This window comes from Somniosus microcephalus, chromosome 11 (assembly GCF_052327205.1).
Source record: "Somniosus microcephalus isolate GS21.2 chromosome 11, FLI_Smic_1.0, whole genome shotgun sequence".
NCBI lineage: Eukaryota > Metazoa > Chordata > Chondrichthyes > Squaliformes > Somniosidae > Somniosus > Somniosus microcephalus.
Window position 1 is genome coordinate 1,243,933 of NC_140997.1, and position 12,636 is coordinate 1,256,568.

The window sequence follows — 12,636 nt, forward strand, 5'->3', positions numbered from 1 at the left end:
TAAAATGCAGATTAATACAAAGAAAACATGTTGTTAGTTAAAAGTAAAATACTTTTGTTTTAAGAAAGGGAGATGTAATGATATCAGCAAATAGTGATGTTATTTGCCTGTTTGATTATGATGCCTTATCAGCATGTTTGCATGTATTGATTACTTATGCCTGACCAGCAGAGGTCATGTGACAGAGACAAGCAGTTTGGTTTAGTTTTAGTTTCGTTCTAGATGCATCACTAGCATGATGTCTCCTGTAAATGCTGTTAAAAGAGTTGAACAAGCTTTAGATTAAAAGACATTCTCTTTCATAAATGTCTCGTCATTGAACCCACAAAGAAATCAATACACACATTAGCCCATAAAACATACAAAATATTATTCTGCTACAAAAGAGCATTTCGCCACAAGATCTAATTGCTGTGAATAGGTTTGGTGATTATTGGCGAATTTCTGGCGGGGAACCTTTTTTTGTAGATTAGCAACTGCTTGTAAGAAACCAGCAGGAAATTACTGTCTTTCTTAAGCTGCTTTTTGTTCCTATCTGTTGCTGGTTTTTGAATTTATGTAAGCCAACGGTGTGTGATATTTTAGATACGATGGAGGCACAAGGCACAGACTTTTATATAAATAGATAGGGGCCTCGAAAATCTGCAGCCCTTTCTGGAGCGTTCCCAGCCCATGTCTGTCAGGAGTGGCGGGAGGCCTGGGAGTTAGGCTGCAAGATTCCTGGATACCTGTTTGGGGAAGAACCTTCATCCATCTCCTAACACCAGCGGAGTGTGTCGGGAGCTTCCTTGGTCCCAGCCTGGGATCCACCAGGTGGCTGGTTACACCAGGAGGAGGCAGGCACACGAGCCCACCTGGGGAAGGAAATCCACAGCTTCACTGGGGGCTCAAAGGGGGCAATTGCTGGGGCTGCAATTCCAGTATAACAAATGGCTGGACCTGTGCTGCTTCACCCATCCAACTCCCCCACCCCGCTTTCCCACCCCACTCTCCCGTCCCACTCCCCTCCCCCAACCCTCCCATCCCGCTTTCCCACCCCACTCTCCCCTCCCGCAACCCTCCCCCACTCCCCTCCCCCACCCCGCTTTCCCACCCCACTCTCCCCACCCACTCCCCTCCCCCAACCCTCCCCTCCCCCACCCCCCTCCCACATCGTTTTCCCACCCCACTCTCCCCTCCCACTCCCCTCCCCCAAACCTCCCCTCCCCCACCCCCCTCCCACATCGTTTTCCCACCCCACTCTCCCCTCCCACTCCCTTCCCCCAACCCTCCCCTCCCCCACCTCCCCTCCCATCCCGCTTTCCCACCCCACTCTCCCCTCCACTCCCCTCCCCCACTCCCCTCCCACCCCGCTTTCCCACCCCACTCTCCCCTCCCACTCCCCTCCCCAACCCTCCCCTCCCCACTCCCCTCCCACCCCGCTTTCCCACCCCACTCTCCCTCCACGCTCCCTCCCCCAACCCTCCCCTCCCCCACTCCCCTCCCATCCCGCTTTCCCACCCCACTCTCCCCTCCCACTCCCCTCCCCAACCCTCCCCTCCCCCACTCCCCTCCCATCCCGCTTCCCACCCCACTCTCCCCTCCCACTCCCCTCCCCCAACCCTCCCCTCCCCCACTCCCCTCCCATCCGCTTTCCCACCCCACACTCCCCTCCCCCAACCCTCCCCTCCCCACTCCCCTCCCATCCCGCTTTCCCCACGCCACTCTCCCCTCCCACTCCCCTCCCCAACCCTCCCTCCCCCACTCCCCTCCCATCCCGCTTTCCCACCCCACTCTCCCTCCCACTCCCCCCGCCAACCCTCCCCTCCCCCACTCCCCTCCCATCCCGCTTTCCCACCCCCTCTCCCCTCCCCCAACCCTCCCCTCCCCCACTCCCCTCCCATCCCGCTTTCCCACCCCACTCTCCCCTCCCACTCCCCTCCCCCAACCCTCCCCTCCCCACACCCCTCCCATCCCGCTTTCCCCCCCACTCTCCCCTCCCCACTCCCCTCCCCCAACCCTCCCCTCCCCCACTCCACTCCCCCACTAACAGGGCAGGTACACCACGGGTCACAGTGATAGGCTCAGAGTGATGGCATGGGCAGAGTGATGTGCTGTCCTGATGAGGCTGTGTCCTTCCAGCGATTGTTCCGATGGGGAAGGGGGTTTGGAAAAGATTTTTTCTAATTGTTCCTCTTTTACCAAAACAGAAACCAACACCTACACCGTCAAAAGAAAAGATTTCCAAAGAAACCGTTGCCATGGTGAAGCCAGTCAGTGGCGTGACACTGAAGAGCAGCACGCGACCAGTTTCCAGCCGCCTCTGCCAGGCACCCTGTGTTCTCGGGAGGTCAGTGACTGGCTACAGCCCCATTCGCTTTAGATAAAGTAATCACGCCTCTTGCTCCCCCGCGGTTTAGAATGGCACAGTCCCTGATTATACCCACAGGACAGGCTGCGTGACGTAAAGCTCACAGTGCAGCGTGAGCCAGTGGTGGATATTAACATTCACCTGTGGGTGATGCAGGGCCAGTTCCTGCTCCATTCACTTCACAATCAAAGCTGCATCGAGCTCACCACTTGCAAGGTATGAGGTGTAACAGAGAAACACAGAAACAGAGAAACAGAGAAACACAGAAACACAGAAACATAGAAACAGAGAAACACAGAAACACAGAAACAGAGAAACACAGAAACACAGAAACATAGAAACAGAGAAACAGAAACATAGAAACACAGAAACAGAGAAACACAGAAACAGAGAAACACAGAAACACAGAAACAGAGAAACAGAGAAACACAGAAACATAGAAACAGAGAAACAGAGAAACACAGAAACACAGAAACATAGAAACAGAGAAACATAGAAACACAGAAACATAGAAACACAGAAACACAGAAACATAGAAACAGAGAAACAGAAACAGAGAAACAGAGAAACACAGAAACACAGAAACAGAGAAACAGAGAAACATAGAAACACAGAAACACAGAAACAGAGAAACAGAGAATCATAGAAACACAGAAACATAGAAACATAGAAACAGAAACAGAGAAACACAGAAACACAGAAACAGAGAAACACAGAAACACAGAAACATAGAAACAGAGAAACATAGAAACACAGAAACACAGAAACAGAGAAACACAGAAACACAGAAACAGAGAAACAGAGAAACATAGAAACACAGAAACACAGAAACAGAGAAACAGAGAATCATAGAAACACAGAAACATAGAAACATAGAAACAGAAACAGAGAAACACAGAAACACAGAAACAGAGAAACACAGAAACACAGAAACATAGAAACAGAGAAACATAGAAACACAGAAACACAGAAACAGAGAAACACAGAAACACAGAAACATAGAAACATAGAAACAGAGAAACATAGAAACATAGAAACACAGAAACACAGAAACACAGAAACAGAGAAACACAGAAACACAGAAACATAGAAACAGAGAAACATAGAAACACAGAAACACAGAAACAGAGAAACACAGAAACACAGAAACATAGAAACATAGAAACAGAGAAACATAGAAACATAGAAACACAGAAACATAGAAACATAGAAACATAGAAACACAGAAACAGAGAAACATAGAAACAGAGAAACATAGAAACATAGAAACAGAGAAACATAGAAACATAGAAACATAGAAGATAGGAGCAGGAGTCGGCCATTCGGCCCCTCGAGCCTGCTCCACCATTCAATGAGATCATGGCTGATCATTCAAATTCAGTACCCTGTCCCTGCCTTCTCCCCATATCCCTTGATCCCTTTAGCCTTAAGAAATATATCCAACTCCTTAGAGTCATAGAGTCATAGAGTTTTACAGCACAGAAAGAGGCCCTTCGGCCCATCGTGTCTGCGCCGCCCATCCATCCCTGTCCAGTCTAATCCCATTTTCCAGCATTTGGTCTATAGCCTTGTATGCATTGGCATTCCAAGTGCTCATCCAAATGCTTCTTGAATGTTGTGAGGGTTCCTGCCTCTACCACCCTTTTGGGCATTGAGTTCCACATTCCAACCACCCTCTGGGTGAAAAAGTTCCTCCTCAAATCCCCTCTAAATCTCCTGCCCCTTACCCTGAATCTATGCCCCCTTGTTATTGACCCCCCTACTAAGGGGAAAAGTTCCTCTTTGTCTACCCTATCTATGCCCCTCATCATTTTGTATACCTCAATCAGGTCCCCCCTCAGCCTTCTTTGCTCCAAGGAAAACAACCCCAGCCTGTTTAGTCTTTCTTCATAGCTGAGGCGCTCCATCCCAGGTAACATCCTGGTGAATCTTCTCTGCACCCTCTCCAAAGCAATCACATCCTTCCTATAGTGAGGCGACCAGAACTGCACACAGTACTCCAGCTGTGGCCTCACCAGCGTTTTGTACAGCTCCATCATAACCTCCCTGCTCTTATATTCTATGCCTCGGCTAATGAAGGCAAGTATCCCATATGCTTTTTTAACCACCTTATCTACCTGTTCCGCTGCCTTCAGGGATCTATGTACATGTACACCAAGGTCCCTCTGACCCTCTGTACTTCCTAGGGTCCTACCACTCATTGTGTATTCCCTTGCCTTATTTGTCCGTCCAAAATGCATCACCTCGCACTTTTCAGGGTTAAATTCCATTTGCCACTTTTCCGCCCATCTGACCAACCCGTTTATATCGTCCTGTAGCCTGAGGCTTTCCTCCTCGCAATTGACCACCCCACCAATTTTCGTGTCATCTGTGAACTTGCTGATCATACCTTTTACATTCTCATCCAAATCATTTATGTAGATCACAAACAACAAGGGACCCAGCACCGATCCCTGAGGTACCCCACTGGACACAGGCTTCCAGTCACAAAAGCAACCTTCGACCATCACCCTCTGCCTCCTGCCACTCAGCCAGTTTAGGATCCAACGCGCCAAGGCACCCTGGATCCCATGGGCTCTTACCTTCTTGACCAGTCTCCTATGCGGGACTTTGTCAAAGGCTTTACTGAAGTCCATGTAAACCACATCCACAGCATTTCCCTCATCCACCCCCCTAGTCACCCCCTCGAAAAATTCAATCAGATTTGTCAGACATGATTTACCCTTGACAAAGCCATGCTGACTATCCCCGATTAATCCTTGCCTCTCCAAGTGGAGACTAATTTTGTCCCTCAGAATTTTTTCCAATAATTTCCCTACCACAGATGTTAGGCTCACTGGCCTGTAATTCCCTGGTTTATCCCTGCTACCCTTCTTGAATAATGGTACCACATTAGCTGTTCTCCAGTCCTCTGGTACATCCCCTGTGGCCAGAGAGGTTCTGAAAATTTGTGTCAGAGCCCCTGCAATCTCCTCCTTTGCCTCCCACAGCAGCCTGGGATACATCTCGTCCGGGCCTGGGGATTTATCCACTTTTTGGCCTGCTAAAACCGCTAGCACCTCCTCCCTCTCGATGCTAATATGTTCAAGTATGTCACAGTCCCCTTGCCCGATTTCTATGTCTGCATCGTCTTTCTCCATAGTGAACACAGATGCAAAAAATTCATTTAAAACCCCGCCTACATCATCTGGCTCTACACACAGATTGCCACTTTGGTCCCTAATGGGCCCTACCCTTTCCCTGGTTATCCTCTTGCCCTTAATATACTTATAAAACATCTTAGGATTTTCCTTTATTTTGCTCGCCAGTGTTATTTCATGGCCCCTCCTCGCCCTCCTAATTTCTTTTTTAAGCATGCCCCTGCACTTTTTATACTCCTCTAGGGCTTCTTCCGTCTTTAGTCTTTTGTAACTGCCAAAAGCCCCCCTCTTATTTCTAATGCATTTTTGTATATCCCTCGTCATCCAAGGTTCCCTTTGCTTGTTGGTCCCACCCTTGACCTTTACAGGAACATGTTGGCGCTGTACTCTCTCTATTTCCCTTCTGAAAGTCTCCCACTGTTTTGATGTGGATTTTCCTATAAGTAGCTGCTCCCAGTCCACTTTGGCCAGATCCTGCCTTATCATATTAAAATCGGCCTTCCCCCAATTTAGAACCCTTATTTCCGGGCCGTCTTTGTCTTTTTCCATGACCACCTTAAATCTCACCGAATTATGGTCACTGTCGCCAAAATGCTCTCCTACTGATACTTCCACCACTTGCCCGGCTACATTCCCCAGGATTAGGTCCAGTACCGCCCCCTCTCTTGTAGGACTTTCTACATGTTGGCTCAAAAAGCTCTCCTGGATGCACTTTAAGAATTTTGCACCCTCTAAGCCTTTCACACTCTGACTATCCCAATTTATATTGGGGAAGTTGAAATCCCCCACTATTATTACCCTATTATTTTCGCACTTCTCTGAGATTTGCCTACATATCTGTTCCTCTATCTCCCCCTGACTGTTTGGGGGCCTATAGTACACTCCCAGCAAAGTGCTTGCCCCCTTTTTGTTTTTAAGTTCTACCCATATGGCCTCATTAGAGGAACCCGCTAATATATCGTCCCTCCTTACAGCAGTAATTGACTCCTTAATTAATATTGCAACACCCCCTCCCCTTTTACACCCCCCTCTGTCTCGCCTGAAGATTCTATACCCCGGAATATTGAGCTGCCAGTCCTGACCCTCCCTCAACCATGTCTCCGTGATAGCAACAATATCGTACTCCCATGTGTTCAACAACAACTTCAGTTCATTCACCTTATTTGCAAGACTCCTTGCATTAAAATAAATGCCTTCCAGCCCTGCCATATTCCCTTTTGCCTTCACATATTTGCTCTGCCTTCCCAGCTGACTTGTTTTTTCCTCTGTATTTGGCTGTAAATCACCCCCCACTATAGCTCCACTCTGTACCCCATCCCCCTGCCCATTCTTGAATATATTTAATGAATTGGCCTCTACTGCCTTCTGTGGTAGAGAATTCCACAGGTTCACCACTCTGGGTGAAGAAATTCCTCCTCATCTCTGTCCTAAATGGCTTACCCCTTATCCTTAGATGGTGACCCCTGGTTCTGGACTCCCCGACCATCGGGAACATCCTTCCTGCATCTAGTCTGTCTAGTCCTGTTAGAATTTTATAAGTTTCAATGAGATCCCCTCTCATTCTTCTAAACTCCAGCGAGTACAAGCCCAATCGACTCAATCTCTCCTCCTACGTCATTCCTGCCATCCCAGGTATCAGTCTGGTGAATCTTCACTGCACTCCCTCCATGGCAAGAACATCCTTCCTCAGATAAGGCGACCAAAACTGCACACAATACTCAAGGTGTAGTCTCACCAAGGCCCTGTACAAATCCTTGCTCCTGTACTCGAATCCTCTCGCTAAGAAGGCCAACATACCATTGGCCTTCTTAACCGCCTGCTGCACCTGCATGCTTACTTTCAGCGGCTGGTGCACAAGGACACCCAGGTCTCATTGCACTTCCCCTTCTCCCAATCTATTCGCGTTCAGATAATAATCTGCCTTCCTGTTTTTGCCACCAAAGTGGATAACCTCGCATTTATCTACATTATACTGCATCTGCCATGCATCTGCCCAATCACCCAACCTGTCCAAATCATACTGGAGTTTCTCGGCATCCTCCTCACAGCACACACACCCACCCAGTTTTGTGTCGTCTGCAAACTTGGAGATATTACATCTAGTTCCCTCGTCTAGATCATTAATATATACTGTGAATAGCTGGGGTCCTAGCACCGATCCCTGCGGTACCCCACTAGTCACTGCCTGCCACTCGGAAAAAGACCCGTTTTTTCCAACTCTTTGCTTCCTGTCTGCCAACCAGTTCTCTATCCAAGTCAGTACCTTACCCCCAATCCCATGTGCTTCAACTTTACACGCTAATCTCTTATGCGGGACCTTATCGAAAGCCTTCTGAAAGTCCAAATACACCACATCCACTGGTTCTCCCTTATCTATTCTACCAGTTACATCCTCAAAAAATTCCAGTAGATTAGTCAAGCACGATTTACCTTTTGTAAATCCATGTTGACTTTGTCCGATCCTGTCACTGTTTTCCAAGTGCTCTGCTATTACATCTTTTATAATGGACTCTAGCATTTTCCCCACTACCGATGTCAGGCTTACCGGTCTATAATTCCCCGTTTTCTCTCTACCACCTTTTTTGAATAGTGGGGTAACATTAGCTACCCTCCAATCCATGGGAACTGTTCCAGAGTCTATAGAATTTTGGAAGATGACCAGCAATGCATCTGTACTGTACCTGGAATTAAACAGCTGGGATGTTTTTCTATGTTAAAGGCACGATATAAATTTGTTGGAGCACCTTCCCTATTAATAAACTAAAAATCACGCACACAGGAGCGGGCAGGGAAGTGGAGTTGAGGCCAAGATCAGATCGGCCATGATCTTACTGAATGGCGGAGCAGGCTCGAGGGGCCAAATGACCGACTCCTGCTCCTACGTCTTATGTTCTTATGTAGGATACACTTGGTACATTCTAAGAAGTGTTTCATCATACCTGGATTTAAAATTAAAAATATCTATTATACATATAATTACTGTATATACTTACATTTGTGTCCTCCTGGGTTCAATTACGAAGACAGGGTGCATAGACTAGGTTTATATTCCCCCGAGTATAGAAGATTAAGGGTGATCTAATCGAGGTGTTTAAGAAGATGAAAGGAGTTGATAGGGTGGAGAGAGAGAAACTATTTCCTCTGGTGGGGGGAGTCCGGAACAAGGGGGCAGAACCTGAAAATTAGAGCGTTTACAACCATCTTCAGCCAGAAGTGCCGAGTGGATGATCCATATCGGCCTCCCCCTGAGGTCCCCACCATCACAAAAGCCAGTCTTCAGCCAATTCGATTCATTCCACGTGATATCAAGAAACGGCTGAGCGCACTGGATACAGCAAAGGCTATGGGCCCCGACAACATCCCAGCCATCGTGCTGGAGACTTGTGCTCCAGAACTAGCCGCACCTCTAGCCAAGCTGTTCCAGTACAGCTACAACACGACAATGTGGAAAACTGCCCAGGTATGTCCTGTCCACAAAAAGCAGGACAAATTCCAATCCGGCCAATTACTGCCCCATCAGTCTACTCTCAATCAACAGCAAAGTGATGGAAGGTGTTGTCGACAGTGCTATCAAGTGGCACTAACTCACCAATAACCTGCTCACGGATGCCAGTTTTGGTTCTGCAAGACCACTCGGCTCCGACCTCATTACAGCCTTGGTCCAAACATGGACAAAGCAGCTGAATTCCAGAGGTGAGGTGAGAGTGACTGCCCTTGACATCAAGGCAGCATTTGACCGAGTGTGGCATCAAGGAGCCCTAGTAAAACTGAAGTCAATGGAAATCGGGGGGGGAAACTCTTCACTGGTTGAGTCACACCTAGCACAAAGGAAGATGGTTGTGGTGGTTGAAGGTCAATCATCACAGCCCCAGGACATCACTGCAGGAGTTCCTCAGGGCAATGTCTTCGGCCAACCATCTTCAGCTCTTCATCAATGACATTCCCTCCAACATAAGGTCAGAATGGGGATGTTCGCTGATGACTGCACAGTGTCAGCGCCATTCACAACTCCTCAGATAATGAAGCAGTCCATGCCCGCATGCAACAAGACTGGACAACGTTCAGGCTTGGGCTGATAAGTGGCAGGTAACATTCGCGCCACTGAAGTGCCAAGCAATAACTATCTCCAACAAGCGAGAGTCTAACCACCTCCCCATGACATTCAATGGTATTACCATCACCGAATCCCCCACCATCAACACCCTGGGGTCACCATTGACCAGAAACTTAACTGGACCAGCCACATAAATACTGTGGCAACAAGAGCAGGTCAGAGGCTAGGTATTCTGCAGCGAGTGTCTCACCTCCTGACTCCCCAAAGCCTTTCCACCATCTACAAGGCACAAGTAAGGAGTGTGATGTCATACTCTCCACTTGCCTGGATGAGAGCAGCTCCAGCAACACTCAAGAAGCTCGACAACCTTACAGGACAAAGCAGCCCGCTTGATTGGCACCCCATCCACCACCTTAAACATTCACTCCCTCCACCACCGGCGTACCGTGGCTGCAGTGTGTACCATCTGCAAGATGCAATGCAGCAACTCGCCAAGGCTTCTTTGGCAGCACCTCCCAAACCCGCGACCTCTTCCACCTAGAAGGACAAGGGCAGCAGGCGCATGGGAACACCACCACCTCCAAGTTCCCCTCCAAGTCCACACACTATTCTGACTTAGAAGTATATTGGCCGTTCCTTCATCGTTGCTGGGTCAAAATCCTGGAACTCCCTCCCTAACAGCACTGTGGGAGTACCTTCACCAGATGGACTGCAGCGGTTCAAGAAGGCGGCTCACCACCACCTTCTCAAGGCAATTAGGGATGGGCTATAAATGCTGGCCTTGCCAGCGACGCCCACAGCCCATATACAAATTTTTTTAAAGGCCATTCAGGGGTGATGTTCGGAAGCACTTCTTCACACAAGGGTAGTAGCGATCTTGAACTCTCTTTCCCCCAAAAAGCTGTTGAGGCTGGGGATCAACTGAAAATTTCAAAACTGAGATTGAAAGACTTGTTGGGTAAGGGTATTAAGGTTATGGAACCAAGGCGGGTAAATGGAGGTTAAGATTACTGATCAGCCGCGATGTAATTGAGTGATGGAACAGGCTCGAGGGGCTGAACGGACTCCTGTTCCTATGTTACTCACGGTTCTAATTTACAGCAAGCACATGACTTTAGTTTTTTTGGTCCTGTGCCGAATTCTACCCACTCCCTGAAGCTGCCTGCAGCCCTGGTCATATCCCTCCCTGACCTTTGACCCAACAACCAGCCTGCAGCCCTGGTCATAACCCTCCCTGACCTGTGACCCAAAAACCAGCCTGCAGCCCTGGTCATAACCCTCCCTGACCTGTGACCCAAAACCAGCCTGCAGCCCTGTCATAACCCTCCCTGACCTTTGACCCAACAACCAGCCTGCAGCCCTGGTCATAACCCTCCCTGACCTGTGACCCAAAAACCAGCCTGCAGCCCTGGTCATAACCCTCCCTGACATGTGACCCAAAAACCAGCCTGTAGCCCTGGACTGAACGCCCTTGCCAAGATCTCCGACACCTCCACAACCCCTCACCGCCCCCTCCCACTGCCCCCTTCCCATCTGCGCCCCCTCGCCGCCCTCTCACACGTGATGGGCGGCGTCACAGTATTTACTGGTGATTGGATTCAGCGGTACAATCTCCACTTTGGATGAGACATGAAGCTGACCCAGTTCACCTATTCCAGTGCTTTACAACAACAACAACTTGGATTTATGTAGTGCCTTTAACGTAGTAAAACATCCCAAGGCACTTCACAGGAGCGTTATCAAACAAAATTTGACACCGAACTACATCTATATATATAAATCGGTACTTCTGTCATTCTGTCTACCTGTCTATCTGTCTATCTGTCTTTCTGTCTATCTGTCTATCTGTCTGTCTGTCATCGCGTGTGCGTTGCGGGTATGCCTCGAAAGTTGCAGGGCGTACCTACGCGCGCGTTACCTCCAAAGAAAGCTTACGCTTCGAGACGGTTTTAAGCGTATTTACGTTTCGGCCGGGCTAAAATTGCGCCCGCGGTATCCCAAAAACCTTCAACATTCCGCTCATTAGCATCTCATTATCCGCTCATTAGCGACAGAGTGACCTCGAGCTCCGACCAATCGTACGTCGGTTGCTGGCGTGTGCCGCCGGGCCAATCGGTGCGCGTGTGGCCGGGCTTTATCGTTCTGAACCGAGGTGAGTCGCCGCCATCTTGATTCCAACTTTTCCTTTCTTTTCCCGCTTTCTGCGTCTTAAAAAAAACATTGCTTTTAAAACACATATTGTTTTTTAAAAAAATGATTTAGAAAGTAATTAACTTATCTAATCTCATTAATTTCCCTACCTTTCCCCCGTTTATCCAGGTAGGCCTAGAAGCCTCGGCGTCTCCTCCGCACCCCACGCCCGAGCTAGGCACCTCCCGGCCCCACTCGAAGGCTGGAGGGCCGAGCCCAGCCCAGCGCCGCTAGGGTGCGCGCGCAGCAGGAGCTGAGACGTCTCTCTCTGCCGGGGCTTGCTGAGCGTCCAGCGTTACCCTGGCAACCGGGCCCGCCGGACGTCTCGCACAGCCGCAATCGGCGGTCTTCACCTCGGGGGGAGGGGGGGGCGGGCCGCGACTCTCGGGGGGCCGCGACCCTCGGGGGGGGGGCCGCGCGCGCAGCAGGAGCAGCTGAGACGCGGCGTCTCCCTCTCTGGCTTGGTCAGCGTCACGGTTGCCCTGGCAACCGGGCCGGCCGGCCGAGAGAGACGCCGCGTCTCAGCCTCCTGCTGCGCGCAGCAATCGGCGGTCTTCACCTCCGGGGGGGGGGGGGGGCGCGACCCTCGGGGGGGGGGGTCGCGACCCCTCGGGGGGGGCGCCCGCCGCCCTCCCTCCCCTCCATCCCCCCTCCCCTCCCCCGCCCTTCCCCCCCGCCCTCCCTGCCCCCCTGCCCTCCCTTCTCCCCCCCGCCCTCCCTCCCCCTCCCCCCCGCCCTCCCTTCCCGCCCTCCCCCCGCCTTCCCTTCCCCTCCCTCCCCCCCGCCCTCCCCTTCCCCTCCCCCTGCCCCTCCCTTCCCCCCTCCCTCCCTTCCTTTCCCCCTCCCCTCCCCCCGCCCTCACCTTCCCCCGCCCTCCCCCCCTCCCTCCCTTCCCCGCCCTC

The 12,636-nt window shown here is 50.3% G+C and overlaps 1 protein-coding gene across 1 annotated transcript in view; it reads left to right on the forward strand.

The window, feature by feature from the left end:
* The window catches only part of myo15aa (myosin XVAa), a 581,049-nt gene that overhangs the window by 417,368 nt on the left and 151,045 nt on the right, over positions 1 to 12,636 (forward strand). Inside the window, 2 exon segments of the mRNA XM_086002218.1 lie at positions 2,190 to 2,291; positions 2,293 to 2,329. Coding sequence (XP_085858344.1) covers positions 2,190 to 2,291; positions 2,293 to 2,329 — 139 coding nt within the window.